This window comes from Abramis brama (assembly GCF_963993115.1).
Source record: "Abramis brama genome assembly, chromosome: 17".
Classification (NCBI taxonomy): Eukaryota; Metazoa; Chordata; class Actinopteri; order Cypriniformes; family Leuciscidae; genus Abramis; species Abramis brama.
Window position 1 is genome coordinate 14,944,409 of NC_139979.1, and position 19,354 is coordinate 14,963,762.

The 19,354-nt window shown below is 36.6% G+C and overlaps 1 protein-coding gene across 1 annotated transcript in view; it reads right to left on the reverse strand.

Moving 5' to 3' along the window:
* Positions 1-1,488: 1,488 nt before the first annotated feature.
* itga8 (integrin, alpha 8) overlaps positions 1,489-19,354 on the reverse strand; it is an 81,576-nt gene continuing 63,710 nt past the window's right edge. Inside the window, exons 23-30 of the mRNA XM_084088686.1 lie at positions 17,556-17,636; positions 16,878-16,983; positions 15,441-15,599; positions 14,407-14,520; positions 13,126-13,239; positions 6,901-7,002; positions 5,487-5,609; positions 1,489-3,124 (exon numbers count right to left, since the gene is read on the reverse strand). Of these exons, the coding sequence (XP_083944812.1) occupies positions 3,035-3,124; positions 5,487-5,609; positions 6,901-7,002; positions 13,126-13,239; positions 14,407-14,520; positions 15,441-15,599; positions 16,878-16,983; positions 17,556-17,636 (889 nt within the window). The 3' untranslated portion in view covers positions 1,489-3,034. The remainder of the gene's footprint in view (positions 3,125-5,486; positions 5,610-6,900; positions 7,003-13,125; positions 13,240-14,406; positions 14,521-15,440; positions 15,600-16,877; positions 16,984-17,555; positions 17,637-19,354) is intronic.

The window sequence follows — 19,354 nt, forward strand, 5'->3', positions numbered from 1 at the left end:
AGAAGTGAATTTCCGTTTAGAACAGCAAAAATGCTGCTGACCAATCTAAATGTGGGTGTGTCTTACCTCTGTTTTAATTTAATGTTACTTTAGATAAGTGTACGTGGGAAACCACGGCATGGCCAGTCCAAAGCTATTATAAGAGAATTAATATTGGTCTACTTATATCTGTAGTAGTGGCCATACCTCTGCCTGAAGTAAACGTTACCTTAAATTCAAGTGTATGCAATTCCGTGAGGGCTATACCAAAGTATCTTTGATTGTGCAAGCGTGAATGCGACCATCTCAGGTATTTATCCAATTACCTCTGTTTGGTGACCAAAACTGATGAGCTTGTGAACATGAGACCCACGCTAAACAAGGTGTGAGGACCTCTGAGCGACATAGATTCCTAATGAACGAGTAAAATATAAAGTAAAGAGTTAAATAGAACAATCAAATGTATTGCTAAACTATTATATAATTGACCAATAACCAATTGGCAATCTAACCTAAATTCGAGGTCGTGATAAAATGGAGTCAGATAAGTTTAATTGGAACTAAAGACAGTAACGCGCAGAGACCATCACCCATTCTATCAGATACGGACATTGGACCGATTTAGTATATAAATATATTAAATAAATATATTTTTTGTTCTTTCTCGCATGTTCAGATATTCATACAACAATATTCTGGGTGGCCATGAAAGTTTTGTGAAAATGATAAAAAATGCTGGCAGTGGCTGGCAACTTTTTAAAAAACACTGGCAGGGAAAGAGTTAATCTGACTCCATTCATTTGTTGTTATTTTGAAACCTCTAGCTCTTTAAAGTTAAAAGTCGTAAAGGTGCTTCAAGTAAGTTTTTAACTGTACTAAAGCATACAAATACCATAATATGTATGCAGATATTTAGGAAACATGCTGAGCTCACATACTCGTTTCTCTGAAAAACATACTCTGGGTTGCGTTTCCCGTACGTACAACAACGCAACTTGCTGCTTATCTACCATAGTACGATGCATCGTTGAAGAAATCAACTAGTTAGTCACGACTGTTTCCCGAAACCGCAAATTGGTCGTTCAACCACGTTGGTTAATGATGTCACGCAGGTGGTGACCCCTTAACCTGACCTAGATTGTACATTAGGATATTTTAATATCTCTATTAAATTCACCACCATTCAGTTCAGTTTAAGCTGTCAGATGAGACCAAACATGACGAATTACATATTAGAACACACAAGATAAATAGTATGTAGTGGAAAGCACATGTGTCCTGTGAAGCAAATGGTACAGATGTGTCATTGAGGTGTAAACGACTCTGTCTCTCCAGACAGAACCATCCTGTGCCTGGAGTGTCCCAACAGTCCTTAATCAGCATATTGAAGAATCCTTTGCACTAGATATGCTATATTATTGTGATGATAGTACATATTCGCTCAGCCCTACAATGTCACTTTGTACAATCAAAAGGAAGAATATTTCAACAATTAAAATACATAAAGAATAGTTTTAAATTTCATTTTAATTTCAGATCTATGTAAAATAGACAGGGCTGCACATCACAATACATGATTCATGGACTGAAATATTGATCATATCGTTCGAAAGGAGAAAATATAACAAGATGTGGTTTTGTCATGACTAAGATGATTTTAAAACAGTTCTTGTATTATCAGTCCATATGTTTTAAAAGACACTGGTGGGCACTGATTGAAAAAACAACAACAACAACAACAAAAAACACGATTATTTTGTCATTAACATGCTCTGAATGCAACATGTTAGAGCAGCAATCAGAAAAACATGAATTCCCAACAGATGGAACTAATGTGCCTTCTTCATCTAACATTATTTATGCATTTAGAGCACTGAAAGACAAAATATTTTTGTTCTCTTTAGTTTGGAAAAGAAATATTCATGCCAGCCTGACACATATAAGTATTTTAACTTTATATACAAAACAACCTGAACCTCAGGTTTTAAACATTTTGGAGCCAGTGTACACACAAATGATCAACTCAAAAATGTCCCATTATTGCACATGTAATTTATATCTATTCATTCCCCCTCCCCCATCTTTGTGCTTACTGAGCAATTATTTTACAAGCTTCAATATGTAATCAGAACAATCATTGACAAGGCATGTAGACATATGAGGCTTTGCTGTGAAACTACATTGTGGGCTGATGCAATGCACCAGCTCTTTAAGAATAAAGATTCTAGTCAGCCACAGATCGCAGAATTTACCACTACACCTTTATCATTGTCAATAAGCCGCATTCTTATCTGTAAAATTTGTTTCTTTTTATGACAATCCATAATGTACATACTGTAGGTGACAAATGATTTGTATACTGTATGTGACATTTAATTTCTTTAAACACTCTGTAAAAAATGGCCATATATAAAACACTGCAAGACTGCTCTAGTAATAATCATAAACAGTTTTAGCATCTCCTGCTGTAAACGTGAAACATGGATGCCAACACTTTAAACTGTTTGGTGTCATATATTTAAATATGAAACTAAAGAAATATCAGAAAATGACTTAAAAGAAGGGTGGATCTGTATTTAGCTGCAGTGTGTATGTGTATTGTGGAATGATCCAGACCTTGTGCTGAGCTGGTGACTTAATACATATGATATTAAGTTCCATTGATAATGTTAAACAAAAAATTCTCACTGTTTCATCGTAACCTAACAGGAAGTCGATGGAGTTGATCAGACAGTGAGATCTTAATCTTTGGGATTGTATTGGTCAACCTCTAGTCTTGCACTGGCAATGTGGCTCTTTGGATACTGTGGATATTGCAGCTCTATCAAGAGTTCTTAATCTTCTGCCATTTTAAATAAAGCTTTATGAAAGTTTTTGAGTGGTACTGTGGCCCAGCTCACAGATCGCAGTCCAGTGTGGCAGCTGTAGTTTATTTAGAGGCTTGGATCTGTAGTCTTCTACAAAGATACTGAAACCTTCGAACACAGCTCCTCCACTGTCTTCATGGAGAATCATCCCATGGCCTCTTTATTCATCCTTCCCTTCTGTTCTGCTCTCACGCATCTGTGGATTTTTCTGCGGTCAGCTGTTCGCGGTCTGACACGTCATCATCTTTGGGTGGCCGTGCCCGATCGAAGAAGCCGCACTGAAGAACCAGAGCAGGTGGGACGAGGCGGGTGTGGAAAAGAAAAAAAAGAACAGAGGATGAGAATGTGATCCCTGGGATAACAGACATTATTCCTTTCTTCCAATGTTTTGTCTGCTAAAACAGTTGCACAGATGTGCTCTAGAGGCTGAAAGACAATGACTCATTTAAGACCAGAGAGTCAGACGACCGCAATCAGTGGAGATCAAGTACATCCACATCTATTTATGGACATGCTGATTAAACCGATATCATTTCCTTTAAAATTAGAAACAATTTGTTGTAAGAAGCAGGGCAGTAATCATAAGAAGTTGTAGACAAAGTTTTGACCGGGCACACACACACACACACACACACACACACACACACACACACACACACACACACACACACACACACACACACACACACACACACACACCCGTTCCGAAGTTTGGGATCGGTAAGATTTTTTATGTTTTTGAAAGAAGTCTCTTATGCTCACCAAGGCTGCATTTATTTGATTAAAAATACAACAACAAATTAAACCCAGTAATATTGTTAAATATTTAACAATATTGATTTAAAATGATTGATTTTTCTATTTGAATATTTATAATTTATTCCAGTGATGCAAAGCTGAATTTTCAGCATCATTACTCCAGTCTTCAGTGTCACATGATCCTTCAGAAATCATTCTAATATGCTGATTTGATGCTTAAAAAAACATTCATTATTATCAATCTTGAAAACAGTTGTGTCCCATTGTTTCAGGATTCTTTGATGAATAGAAAGTTATATTTCATTTATTTTAAATATAATCTTTTGTAACATTATAAATGTCTTTAATGTAATTTTTCATCAATTTAATGCATCCTTGCTGAATAAAAATATTGATTTCTTGTATTTGATGCATTCTCCCTCCCTCTCCTTTATCTGTTAATCTGACAATTAAATTTAAATGAAATATATATACATATTTATATAATTTTATATATATAGTGTATGTATACATTTTAATTTAAAATGTTGATTTTGATCAATTTCATTTACACTTCGTCAACAACCAATTTCACCACAAGAGGGGGCAATTACATTGTATCTCAGTAGGATGCATCTCATTTTTCTTCAAATCCATTATAAGTGACACTATCTATATGATGTATAATAGCCTGTTAAATGGCCTCAGCTGCTCTAAAAATAACCTCTCAGCATCCGACTGACATTTCCTCGTGCACCCACGCACACTCGTCACTCTTCAGCGTGTTTAATGCATATGTGCGTGTTTGTGCATGTTGGCCAATTAGGGCACGTCTCCTCCATAGGGACCCAATCAAGTGCTTGAGAACAGCCCTGTAGACAAAACACTGATAAAATCACAAATGGCTCATTAATGCCCAACTGCAACAGCATTTCCCCCCTCCCCCTCCTTTATCTGTTCATCTGATTTGCCAATTTTCATCAAGCTCTTCAATGTTCCCCATACCTCTTTTCACTTCACTTCCTCCAACCCCCTTTTCCACTTCCTCCACCATCTCCTTCTCTCACTCTATCTCTAACAGCCATCTCTTTCTCTACCCCCTGTAGTTCCTTTGTTTTGCTATTTCACTGAAGCAGAGACACAGTTACAGACGGATTTTGCTGTTCATGAAGACTTGAAGACTAATGCCAACATACACATAAAACACTTTGAGAGCCCTCTGTCAACCAGGAATAACAGAAAATCCAAACTATGTGCAGTAACATACAGTTATCAGTTAGTAATTGAAATGCCAGTCTACTTTTTGTGAAGTCGGACTAACAAACCTAGATAATGTGATTGTAGCTCAGCTTCGTCCTGCATGTGCTACAATAGAATGCATCATTCTACAATAGACCTCTGCGTTCTGTGCTTTCTCTGAAATACAGAGCTGATGCACAACATGCATTTAATCCTTCACATTTTTCATTAATCAATGTGTAGTATACTTGGACAGACAGATGAAGACTATAGCTAAATAAAAAAAAAAAAAAAAAAAATAGTAGTAGTTTTACACTACCATTCAAAAGTTTGGGGTTGATAAGATTTTTTTATGTTTTTGAAAGAACACACGTCTCTTATGCTCACCAAGGATGCATTTATTTGATTAAAAAAACAGCAAAAACAATAATATTGTGAGATGTTATTATAATATAAAATAACTACTTTTTTTTATATTAAGGAATCTTTGATGAATATAAAATTCAAAAGAACAGCATTTAAAATGTCTATTTCGAATAGATAACAACAACAAAAAATCTTGTGACTGATGATTACTGTATTCACAACAGCATCATGTGTAGAGCCAAAGAAGGAGAGTATAAGTCTGTGTGTGTGTGTGTGTGTGTGTTATGGCCAACCTACCTTCCACATTGCTAGGCTAAGCATAGCCAGCACGAGCAGTCCCAGCAGTATAGCCAAAATTATTACCCACAGGGGAATGGCAAAGGAAACATCAGGAATGGCCCACACCACAAATGTGCCGATCTTAAAAACACAAGCGCACAAACACAGAGGTCATTAATATTTTACTACCACTGATGTAGCTATGATATTAGCACACATACATCAGGTTTACAGCTTACTATCCCTTATAATCTCCCATCTCTTTCTCTTTTCTTTACACTAAATGTAACAGAAGCTCCTTATGAATGTTTTGTTTATTCTTAATATTTAGTTATCTTCCTTTCTGACAGTTTTATACAATACAAAGAGAAGAAAGTAGGGGTGTTATGATTTGATTATAGCACTCAGCTAAGCAGCACTGATGCAGTTAATACACATAAAGAGCCATACAAAAAAGTACTGTGGCGGTTAAAGCGTACAGTGATTGTATCAGTAAGTGTTGGTGATACCATTAATACATGACTTTCAGTACCATAGTATTATATGGTACTTCAATGTACTTCTAAGAATAACATGGTACATGTCAGGAATACCATGGTGGTACTTTGGTACTATGTCTCCCCAAAAAACATGGTTCTTTTTAGGGTTTTTAGTAAGTAGCGGTAGCCTAGTGGTTTGCACACACACTACTGTTAAAAACGTTGGGGATAGTAAGATATTTTAATGTTTTTGAAGGTCTCTCACCAGGCCTTCATTTATCTGATCAAAAATACAGACAATTTAAAACAATTGTTTTCTATTTTAATATAATTTAAAATGTAAATAATTCATTAATCATTATAATACGCTGATTATTTAATTATTAATTTTGTATTATTATCAATATTAAAAACAGTTGTGCTGCTTACTGTTTGTGTTACTGTTTTAATGAATAGAAAGTTCAAAAGAACAGCATTTATTTGAAATATAAATATTTTGTAACATTATAAATGTCTTGGCTGTCAGTTTCATGCATCCTAGGTGAATAAAAGTATCAATAAAAAAATAACAATAAAAAGTCATAGTGATCCCCAACTTTTGAATTGGTGACACTGAATCTTGGTGCTCTTGTGGAAACAGAGTTTAAATCTGGCTTGCAACATTTCCTGATTTTGCTCCTAATCATTTTCTATCATATCCACTCTCTTCTAAATAGGAAAAACTGACAGACAGCAAAAATACGAATGCGACTCCCATGCTTCAAGCTACCCCATAAATGTCCTTTACCTTCCTTATCAAAGCTAAACAAACTGAGCTCATAGGCATTTAGTGTATCTTAACCCTTAGTTGAGAATCTTTTTCTTCTCTTGCTCTAATCCACATGTTCTCCTTTTTCTCTGTTGTTTTCTACTTTCTTTAATCCGCACCCACACAAAAACTCTAGATTACTCACTGATTTACTCTGGTGTGGCAGTGTATCAGCTTTGATCCGATAAGGCATGGCCGTCACTTGAAAGGACACTGTGGAGTTTAGCGTGTAGTGGTCATTCCGTCTCTGCCAGAGGAAAGCAATGGATTAGCATAAATACAACACACATGGAACCATCTCAGAGCGAGCGGGACAGAGGCTGGCCCCTCGCAGAAGAGGAAAATGTCAGATTAACATTAACAGAACGCACATGGCTGGTGTCTGACAGGGCGCTGAGTTGTAATAGCTTCAGCATGGATGAGGCTTAACGAGAAGCAGTGGTCAAAAGAGCAGCAAAACAAAACTTAAAGCACTTCCTTCAAACTAGGATCACTCACACACATGCAAAGAGCACTACTGTCCTGCAGACACACCAGCGTACGTGCTCTCATACACGTGTCTGGTTTCTGTGGATGTTCCTCTGAAGATGAGATGAAAGCATTTTGTTCTGACGATGTCAGGGTTTATGGCGTCACATGACTTAGGTGTCTAACTAACTGGTGATGTCATCTCCTGTGTCACCAGCCGAACATCTGAGGTTGAGTTAAACATTTGGTCGTGTTCAGAGAGGAAGGGTGGCCATGAACTCATTTACTCAGCCTCATGCTGTTGCAAACCTGTATGAGTTTCTTTCTTTGGAATGAAAAGACTTTCATTGTATTAACAAACAAACAATCAAAGCCGTCTGTTGTATTTCACAGAAGAAAGTAAGTCAGGTTTGGAATGACATGAGGGTGAGTGAACTATACCGTTAAACAGTGTTGGGAGTAACGTGTTACAAAAGTAATGCATTACAGTAACATATTACTTTTTGCTGTAACGCAGTAGTGTAAGGCATTACTAATCAATTTTCAGTAATATTTTACTCGGTACATGTTCAGTAACGCTTGCGTTACAACACACTTTTAGCCCAAAATTTAATTGTTCAAAAAAAAAAAAAAAACGGGGGGAAAAAACAGCAAGACCGCGAGACATTAACGAATGAAAAATGCAACGTGGTGTCCAAGTTTGTAAATAAAGACTAAATGACAACTTCTGAAATATTTGTATGGCGATTTATTTCATTCATCTCCCTCTTGCTGGTGTACCTTTGTATTGTGTGACATAATCCAGTAATGGCGTGTTTAGGGCAGGTTTTACAGGAGTGCCGTGAGGCATGATTTCGGTCTCTGTGCTCGCGCTGGCCAGTGGAAAAGCGGCTAATGGGAGAATATGGTAGAAGAAGACTGTACATTCGCGAGATGGACATATGCACATTACTCTGTTTGTTCTGTGTTTTCTTTCTAACCAGTTAGACTATGTTTAGGTGGTGTTTTTCATCATTTTTTCATCATGCAATCGTGTTTTTGATACGGTGGTGACGCATTCATGTAAAATGTAAGGATGGCGCTGCCAATAAAAGCACCTAAAAGCTGTCACAAAAAAAAAACGGCAAAAGTTATGATTATGAATATGTCAAATATAGCAAGGAGACATTTTAATTGTTTATTAATAAACAAGGGTTTTCTGTGTCAGTGTCGGCTGCAAAGATGAAGTTGATGACGATGATTCGCGATCTTCGCAGTATTGAACGCGCAGAGAGAAATGCACATTTCATACGGATTACATAAGCAGAGACCAGTCTGTTTTCTTTCGTTTTGAATTGTTCTGTTTAAAAGTAGACATGTCTGTGAGGCAAGTAGGCGCTGAGTTTCGGTTCATTTATGAGACGAGCTCCAGTTCACGCTAGGGATGGGACGATTACCGGTTTCACTATAAACCACGATAAAATGTACTGACGGTTAGTAAAATTTAATTATCATTAAAACCGTGTTTGATTATCGCGATTTTAGATCCTGTTCAGCCAGCAACAGTCTGATGCAGGCGCAGCGCACAATGTTTTTTTTTTTTTTTATTCAAGAAGGAATTGCGGAAGGCAGTGACCGTGCTCGGGAGTTTTTTCAGCATTTTAAACCAATTCTGAGGTGTGGTCATGGTCATATTTTGGCTTTAACAAAAGTCCGGAGGGAAACTTAATCGAGGATGGTCACCCTGTCAGCAGAACATGCACAAGAAAAAGTAGCTGCAATAGAAACACTTCAAATCTGCCGAGTCGTCTTGTGTGACCATTACCCACCGTTGTATATCGAACGCAAGGCAAGTTAACTTTGACCTCAATACCAAAACTACGTCTGGGAAATATTTGGGCATAAAATGTTGTTTTAAGTTGAACTATTTTATATCAATCACTTGAAATAAACGTGAAGCTCCCGCAAAGAAAAGTTCGCAGCAAGTGGCTTTGAGCCAAAGACGAACGAACAAGTTCAAACAAGACTATTAAGAGTGACATTTAAGGGATACTAATTTATATTTATTATACACTTATTACACCGATTTTTATTTTTTTATTTTTTTACCACATAATTACGGGGACATTGAATTGAGATTAATCTTACCTGTTTATAAATCCATTATGTTCAGCGTACAAAACAATGATTCAGACAAGATGATCACAACAATATTATCAAACTATGTAAACAATAAATCAACTCTGATTTAATTTTCAATACAATTAAAAACGGAGACGCAAGACGGCAAGTTGTATTTGAATGAAACGAGAGAGCGCGTCCGTTGCGATACATGAGCCGTTTCTCAATACCAAGTACGCAAAGTTAGGACTTGAGTCCTTGGTAGTTCGGACTTGACAAGTTCGACTCAGGAGAACGAACTCCCTAGGACGGGAGGACGCAAGTCCGATAATTCTGAAATGGAACAGCGGCGTACTTGATAACGTCACTCAGCTCGCTCTGGCTACTCTGGTTATCTCTTTATGTATATCTAGGCTACAATTAAAACAAAATATGTTATAAACCACCACTCTGCCTCTTTTCATTTTCATTTAAAAAAATCTTAAACATAATGGCCACACAAATGTGGTTCAGGCAACGCAATTGATTAAATTCACTGCATATTTATAACAACACGAAATATAAAACACAACCCTGACTCTTGATGAATAAAAAAACATTATAATATTTATCATTAAAAATAACATTTAGCAAAAAGAGACAGGGTTGTGTCATTTTATTTTATTATATATGTACATGTGAAGAGAATGTAGGCTATAATAAAATATTTTATATGTTTTAAATATATAAAATAAAATGACATAACCTTTTTTTGTTAAATGTCAGTTTTAATGATCAATAATAACCATTATAAAAGTATAAGTAGCCTAAAAGGTATAAGAAGCTATACAATAATAAAGCAAACGATTCAGTCAAACAAAAGTCAGCTCTCTAGGCTACAACGTTAAAGTTAAATAGACTAAATAAAGCTATGAAACTTCACTTTGCCCTCAGCTTAACGTTTTGCCAGGGAACAAATTATAGATTAATGAGACAAATAAAATAAATAAATAAATAAATCGCCCGTTAGATATACACACAACGATTTTATATCTCATGTTAAACCACTAGACTAGAGACATCTGAGCCAGTGGCAAACGTTAGCAACACTAGCCGAGGAAAGGCTGTTCTCGGCAGGGTACATGAGCGCCGAGTGTCCGATTGCCTGGTTCTCACAACTCCGAAAACGTCAGATCAAATTTTCAAATAGGCGCTATCTTTATAAATAAACCAAAGATTTGATCTTTAAACAACTACATTCTCGCCTGAAATACTCTTACAACTACATTTCGTGACACAATTACAGCAGTATTTTTAAATTACGCGGGGTTTCTCCTCTGCTATTGACGCTTGATGGTTGGTGTGAGATGCATTCTGGGATACCTGGCTGTCTCAAGTTTGCACAAGTCACCTCTCGATGCATCCTCGGTAAAAGGGGCGGATCAAGAACACATCCGGGGATTTGAACTGGACTTGGCTAGATGTGAACTTTGAATTGGAACAGTACTTGGGCAGCGACTGATGACGTTTCAAAAGTACAGACAAGAACGCATATTGAGAAACGGCTATGGTGTAACGTCTGTCAGAGAGTTTGGATACTGCCCAGATGAAGAATACAAGACAGTGCAAATGAACTGGTAGTTCCACAAGACTTTTATAGATGTTTTCTTAAGCACACTCTTCACATACATGTCAAAGAGCGAATGTTAAAAGGGAAAAGAAAACACTCTAAAACACGCTACAAATCAAAGTGGAAGTAAACACATTATAATAAAACAACGGTCAGCAGTAGAGCGGTCATCTTCCTCTTTGCGCGAGCATTCTCACTCTCACTGTGCGTGCGCGCTCACATAAAAACAGCATGCATACAATAACGTACGCCATAGAAGAAGTTATCTTAAAGGCACATCAACATTCATGTCATGAACACTACTTAACACTAGGCGGCCGTTACAATGGATGTGCGCGGTGTTATAATGCGTTGCTATTGACGACCGTCATTATAAGGAAGGAAATGCCACATAATAGAATCTTGCTTTTAAAAGTGCATAGAGCTGCTTGTTTTATTTGTTGTTTGTTGATTTTCAAATATAAAACTTGTTGAAATGTCTTCAGTGTGATCATCAACTCTTTTTGAACACTTTCATCTCGTTTTAACAAAACCGTGATAATATTGATAATCGCGATAATTTTGGTCACTATAATCGTGATATAAAATTTTCATACCGTCCCATCCCTAGTTCACGCGCTGGCGCCGCCGTCTCCTGATTATCTCGTCTACTATATCGTCTACTACTTATTTATTAAATCCAGGCAATTGGTTGATGAAACATTGATTAAAATTAAGATACAATTAATACAAAACGAAATTTACTTTAAAGAAAGGCTTTGTGCTTTCTGTTTGAGGTCTCTGTGAAAGTTTTAAAGCAGTCTCACGTCCGTAACTGAGAACGCTGGATTTACCCAATTTTAAATAATTTATTCTCAACTAGTTTTGTGGTGTAGGTAATGTATAATATATATGTTATAATGTTAACTTCAAATAATACTAATAGTAATTTAAAGATGTGGTAGCATTGGATCTGGACGGGATCGATAACTCTGGGGGTTGGAAGGGACGTGTCGCGATTCTGCCTTCTCACACCGCGACACAGGTTCGTGGATCTGAGTGTTGTGATTTCGGTTTCATATCGCATATCGTTACAACTCTAGTCATTTTAGAATGTTAAGTTCTACTTATTTTGTAGAAAATATATATTTTTTTTAAATGTAATTTTTTTTAAAAGTAACTCAAAAGTAATACGGGAGTAATGTAACGCATTACAATTCTGAGACAGTAATATTGTAAGGTAAAGAATTACTTTTAATTAACAGTAACAAGTAATGTATAATGTATTACAGTTTGGAAGTAACTTGCACAACACTGCCCTTAAAACACTACACTGTTCTTACACTTCACTGTCTGCACTCCCATTGGTAGTTGCCGAATTATGTTATTGTGCATTTGCATGAAAGCTGAACTCTGCTCAACTTCGTTGCATCAGCCACAGTCGCTTATGTCACCTCAAATAGCCAACGCTCATTGAAAATGAATTACTGCTGGTCAGTTTGTTGCTGCAAATCACAGTCAGTGTAAACGCAGCTTAATAGGAGCCTTTGATCATAAAGTGATTTAAGAAGTGAAAATCACCAGCTGGACTTTACAGGAATACTGTGAAGATAACATCTAAAAACACTGTGACAGCTTGTGAATGTTTAAACACTACAGTAGATTCCATGCTGCATCCTTCTCTGTGATGACATACACAGTGTCCCTGCTGAAAAGACCGGCAGATGTTGTGCTTTTGGATGCTGGTTTTTCAAGCAGGGTTCTTAAAGGGATAGTTCACCCAAAAATGAAAAATTCTGTCATCACTTACTTCCCCTCATGTTATTCCAAACTGTATGCTTTTTTTTCTTCCGAACTGAAAATAACATATTTTGAAGTGTTTTTTATTTATTTATTTTTTATATGCACTGAAAGTTAATGGGGTTCAATGTTGTTTTGGATCCACTGACTTTAATTGTTTGACCTTTTTCCCAAACCTGTATGCATTTCTTCTGCGGAACACAAAAGATGATATTTCGAAGAATGTTGGCAAGCAAAAACATTAGAGCCCAGTGACTTTAATTATCTGTACGAAAAAATATTTTTTTTTATGTTATACAGAAGAAAGTCATAAAATGAGGGTTAGTAACTGTTGAAATTTCATTTTTGAGTGAACTATTTTTTTAACTATGTTAACCTAGAAGATATTATAGTATATTTGTGTGATAAAAGTACCTGTAAGAAGGTGTGAGCCCAGAGACGGGATCTGAACTTGATTACAGCGCTTCGCCCTCGATCCAAACGATCCACGACACACTCCACCATTAGGCAGTTGATATTAGAGCAGTTCTAGAGAAAAAGTAGAGAAGGTCTTTAACATTAATAGTCTCTTCCTGTTTGTGGAGGCAGTATGTACAGTGACCTCAAAAGTTTGAGAACATCTTAACAATTTTGAAACACTTAGGCCACATCCACACGAAGCCAGAGCTTTCCCTATCCGATCTTTCCCTTGTTCTAAAAAACAATTCCGTAAACACGATGTTGTCTCAAGAAATATCTTCATACACACGAAACCACTGAAACCGGCTCAAAACGATGTAGTATACATGCCAGACCCGTATGTGGCGCTGTAATTCTGCCACGGAGATGCACTAAAAATGGAGAAGAAGAATTGGAGCATGCACCGTTACGTGACATAGACTAGGCCAGGGTCTACACGTGGGGTGATGACATCATCGTTTCACAAAATATACGGATTGGCTGTACACACGAAAACGCAAGGGTGTCGTTTTCAGATTTATCCACTCTGGGACCCGGTTAAAAAAAAACTCGCCTGAGTCGTCTGGACGAAAAGCCGATACGATACAAACATTTTACGTATACAGCTAAACGCGTCTCCGTGTGGACAAGGCCTTAGACATAAAATGAAACATTTTTCAATTCAAGATTTCACACAAATTCTTCTGCTGATAATACAATTTGTAATAATAGTGTCAAATGAGAAAAATGTCAAATATAGGCATTTTCACCTCATTGTACCTCTGCTGATGTGCTGTCTGTTTTAAAAGCCTCACATTTGATTTTGAATGATTTTAGTGGTCACATTTAAAGAGTTGAGTGATGGTGTGTATGTAAGTAGTATCAATGCCAACTGTTTGTGTATGTGCATAGGACATGACCTCTGCCCTGTCTTATCACATTGCCTAAGGTCTGATGGACTAAGATTATCAAAACCACCTGGTCCATGTGCACACACACAGACACACACAAACGCACACACACACTAAAGAGACACTTCGAGAGAGCAAGACAATAAGCATATTATAAATGACCTGTTATGAGATTTACAGGTGAACTCACCCTTTGAGGTTAACACAGGTCTCCATAACACACGTCTAGTTCAACATAAGATTCTATCCATCACATCTATGAGAGTGTTCCCACAGGGCCTGCAGCCATATGCTTCAGGAGGTTTGTGAGCGTGTTTGTGGTTCTGGTGGGAGTGCATGTGTGTACCAGTGTCTTGCTGCTGTAGCTCTGGGCTGTAGAAACAGATCGTCTATGGCGAGTCGGACCGCTGCTGTTCTTCAGAAAGCCCAGTAATTCTGGAGTGTCCTGAAGAGTGGAGGTCTAAGCATGCAAGAGAAAGATGGGAGAGGAATTGAATGAATATTAAATGAAATGAATATTAGATGCAGAGTGATGTGTGTAGGATATTTTGTCATATTATCCTTATAAACCTGAAGACAATTTAATTGAACTTTATTTACCACTTTTCAAAATAAATATTGTTCCAACAGTTTTCAGCACTGAATGATTTCTGAATGCATGTCATAAGGAAGGAAAGATAAACACTTATTCAATATTTTCTATTGTTATTATTTTATTTATACAATTATTGTATACATAGTTGTATATGAAGTTAGTATTTTAGGTTAAAATGTTATAATAATAATAATAGAAAGATAAGTCAGTCACTTATATTTCATAATGTAGTTGTCACTGTGTGAATGTGGTCAGAGAGTCAGACACAGAGTTCTGGGCCAAAACTCTCCTCTAAAGTTCACAGGAAAAGAGCTCTAATATCAGTCCAGGTGGTTAAAATTCTGAACTCAGCATGAACGCAGATCAGTTACAAGGCACAGAGACTTCATGAGGACGTTGTGATGCTTCATAATGACTGCACATGAAATCTGAACAGCGATAATGAAGTCCAGTCAAGAGAGCAGAGGGGTCAGAATTAGTCCAACACTCTCTGATCAAAAACAAGCAGGCCTCAGCAGTCACAGTTTTACATTTATTTGAGGCTCATTAGTAAAAGCACAGAAACCTGAGATTTATGACAGCTAGGGACACAGCCAAGAGAGAGATTTGTGATGCAGTTGGAGAGAGAAACGTTCATTCAGATAACTGGCTCTGTGTACAAGGAAAGATTCAGTCAGGGGGCCGAGTTAAAAATTGTAGATGTGGACTCTTCCTTCTGAAGTTGGCTCTCTTCAGGAAGGACACCCTCAGGGAGGAAAAGGATAGAGTGATAAGTGTGAGTTTACCTCTAGCTCCAGTGGGTTGAGGGAACCGTTGACGCTGCAGTGTACAGGTCCATCAGTGATGATCTGAAGGGCATAGAGGAGGTGTTCCTCATGGAACTGACTGGGCCAGCCCACCTCCAACACCGTCCTGCTTATTGAACTTGGACCCTTATTATGTAACTGGGAAAAAGAAGAGAGAAACAAAAAGAGATTAGCAACAAACTTAAACTCACCAAACTTAAACATATACATTTAAATCTATTCAAAAATATTCCCTTATAAACATTTATAGAGATGCATCAATAAGAAAATTATGGCTGATACCATTATATATTTCCAATTTTCTAAATGTTATAGCCGATAACCAATAAATACACATACTATAGTGTAAATTAATTAAAAATGAAACTCACTTCAAGTGATTTTAGGAATCACAACATTATAATCTACAGTATGAAAAGTGGAATCTAAATGTTATATTTAAGAGTGTTATTAATTTACGAGTGTTTTTAAATAACTTTAAGTGGGTGATGGAATGATAAAATAGAGGAAATGAGCATGAACAATTAAATATCCAATATCCTAAAAACATTTAGAGTTAATAAAAAATTAAGTAGATTCACTTACAGTATGAATCTACAATGTTTCTTCCAAAATACTACTTACTAAAGTGAAAAACTATGGTAAATTTCCATAAGGGGTGCTGTTGATGCCCAATACATTTAATATGAATCATCAGATTTTTATTTAATATGGAAGAATGTACAAGAATTGATAAACATTAAATCAAACACTATGGGCTAGCATTAGCATTAGCGGTTGAACTGAACATGGCAGAGCTGAAGCTGCTTCTAACACAAACCATCTGTACAGCGTCTGGCCAACATTACAGGCAATTAAAAAATTAATAGCTGCAGGACAGATGGCGTTTACTGAGGCCCTCTCACAGCAAAAAGAGGTCAGGAGTCTCCACAAAAACAAACAACAAATAAATAGCTTTACAGAAGTTGGTTTTTGCTAGCTGAATGCACTATGCTACGCTCCATGGGGAAAGTTTATTGTTGTTTATTTCTTATAATAGATTAGTGTTTCGTTTTATTGTTGGAGAGAGTTAAAACAGTAACACTGAGTCACAAAATTAAACTGTCTTTCGTATAAATATGGATTAAATTCACTCACACTCTGTGTTAAAGATAATATCTACAGTACATCAGCTGTGATTAGTTGTGGCATGCTTGAATGTCTACTTTCTACGTACTGTATGCGAGTTTATTTATTAAAAGTGATTACTACTGATCTGGATCCCTTTGATCACAACAAAGTTTTGAATGTTTGCTGTTTGCTGGCCAATCAAGAGCAAATTAATCCTAATACTTTTATAATCTCTCTTATTCTATTCCTGTGTCTGATGCTCTCCATGTTTACCAAGTTTTGTTTTTGTGTCTGTTTATTCTGTACCTCATATATGTGTTGAACCTGAGGGCCGACGTCATCTTCTCTCACAGGATTCTCTTTGGGTTCCCATCGAGGGAAAGGCAAAACAACCTGAGCTGGGTGAGACACACTGAGGAAAACAGAGAGAGGGTTTTCAAGCAGGTTGTATAAAATGCAAAAAAATGATGTACAGTCTAAATAAATATTTTCCAATTAACACCATTCAAATTTCAAACCCGTTTTAATTTTGCAGTGTGGCAGATATCCAAGTTAAACAGGATATTCAACAAGAAAACAACATTTGACTGAGGGAAAGTAAGAGATTTGCTGGCTAATACATCATAGAAACAGATGTTAGTCTTATTTTCTATCATATGCCCTATTTCTTCACTTTGACCTTATGGCAAGACAATATTTGTGAATAACCTCTCCAGATCTCTCTGAACAGGCCGTTGATTTTTATTTATTTATTATTATTAAAATTAGACTCTTAAAAAATGCTAGGTTGTTTCAATCCATGTTTGGGTCAAATATGGACAAACCCAACCATTGCAATACATTTTCTAAATAAATGATTAACCCAGTGGTTGGGTTTGTCCATATTTGACCCAAACATGGGTTGAAACCACCCAGCATTTTATTCCAGTGCGCTCATTTTCTGCTCAGTGAGACAGAAAGAGACCGATAAAAAGAGATGCTTACCCTCTGATCTCCACCTGTGCTCTCACCGCAATGCTCAGAGTCAAATTCACTGGGACGCTTCTTGCGTTGTCCTTATTAGAACTGTTCAGAGAAACAAACAAATATAATGTTTATTTGAAACAACAATCTTTACGCTACATTATCAAGGTAACATTTTGATATAAAATAAAGTCCCAAAAACACAGAGTTATGTTAAGTGCACTATGAGACAGTAAGGCTCTTCTGTAGAAGGTCTCAGTGAACTGGCCGCAGTGTCTCAGACTACTGAACAGTTCCATGTGTGAGCCTGAGGCAGGGAACATCTGTGTTCTGTGAATGTATCTGTCCTTTGAGGGTGCGAGGACGAGAGGACGAAAAGGGAACAATACTGTTTTCATCTGAGTGTGTCACTGTCCTAGAGTTCCCCGAGTCAACTGTCTCGCCGGTTATTCTGCTGTGAAAACCACAAAATCTCCACTAGCCAAACACACACACACAAGTACACTAGACGACACTCTGTCTCATTTCATATATCACAACAATGAACGCAAATATTATACAAAAGGAATTTCACCTGGAAGGGAAGCTAAGAAGTCAAAGGAGAGGATGTATGCATTGCAGTTGTAACTTTGATCTTGTGGAATAACTTGGTCACAAAAACGATATATTTACTATATGCCATAAAACTCACTGTGTGACTGAAAGGAACAAGGAGACGGAAGAATCTTTGAAGCCTTGTAAGATTTTGTTTCATTCATTCAGGTCTTATTAAATACTAAATCATGAGTCAAGAAATGTGATACCTTCATTCCAGCACCTACATTTCCATCCTGAGAGAATCAGAATCCAACCAACATAAAATAAAAAGTAGAAAAAGAATAATACATAAAGTATATAGTTTAAATTAAATATAAAATGTTTGGGCTCAGAAATTAACTTTTATTCAGCAAGGATGCATTCACATGTTCTAAAGTGACTACATTATATGTGTATTAGTAAAAACATTTATAATGTTACAAAATGCATTTATAATGTTAGAAAAGAATTTTAGTAAAAAATGTATCACGGTTTCTACAGATATATTTAGCAGCTGTTTTCAACATTGATAATAATAAGAAATGTTTAATGCTTTAGCATCAAATCAGCATATTAGACTGATTTCTAAAGGATCATGTGAAACTGAAGACTGAAAATTCAGTTTTACCATAAATAACTTATTTTTGATCACATAAATGCAACCTTGGTGGGCATAAGAAAGTTCTTTCAAAAACGTTTACAAATCTTACGGAAAGCACATTTTTGAATAGCAGTGTAATTTGAACTTTGTATAATTAATGATTACATCATTTGAATTACTTTTAAAAGTAAAGAAACAAACCAACCATTAAAGCCATATGTCACACACACACAAATTTAAAAGACTTGAAAGACAAAACATATTTTTTGTTGTTGCTGCATGACACCTGGCTTCTATCTCTCTGTATCTGTAGTTTTCTCTCCCTCTTCTGTTTCACTCTTGTTCTGTCTCAAGGTGAAAAATCAGAGTGGGCAGAGGAACATGTGGCTAGCATTAGTCACCAGAAAATGTCTCTATTCTCTAGAGACACACATACCGAAACAGATAAGACACACACAACAAATGCATTCATACAGCACACACTTTTAAGTGCAAACATATTACATGTGCACACTCACATGTGCAGGCAAAAACACATACGCATACTGTACGTAGACTCACCCTCCTGTTTGACTTTAGGATTCAGTGATTAAACCCTTAGGGAAATATCCCCTCCACTGAGAGCAGCCTGGCAGTCATCTCA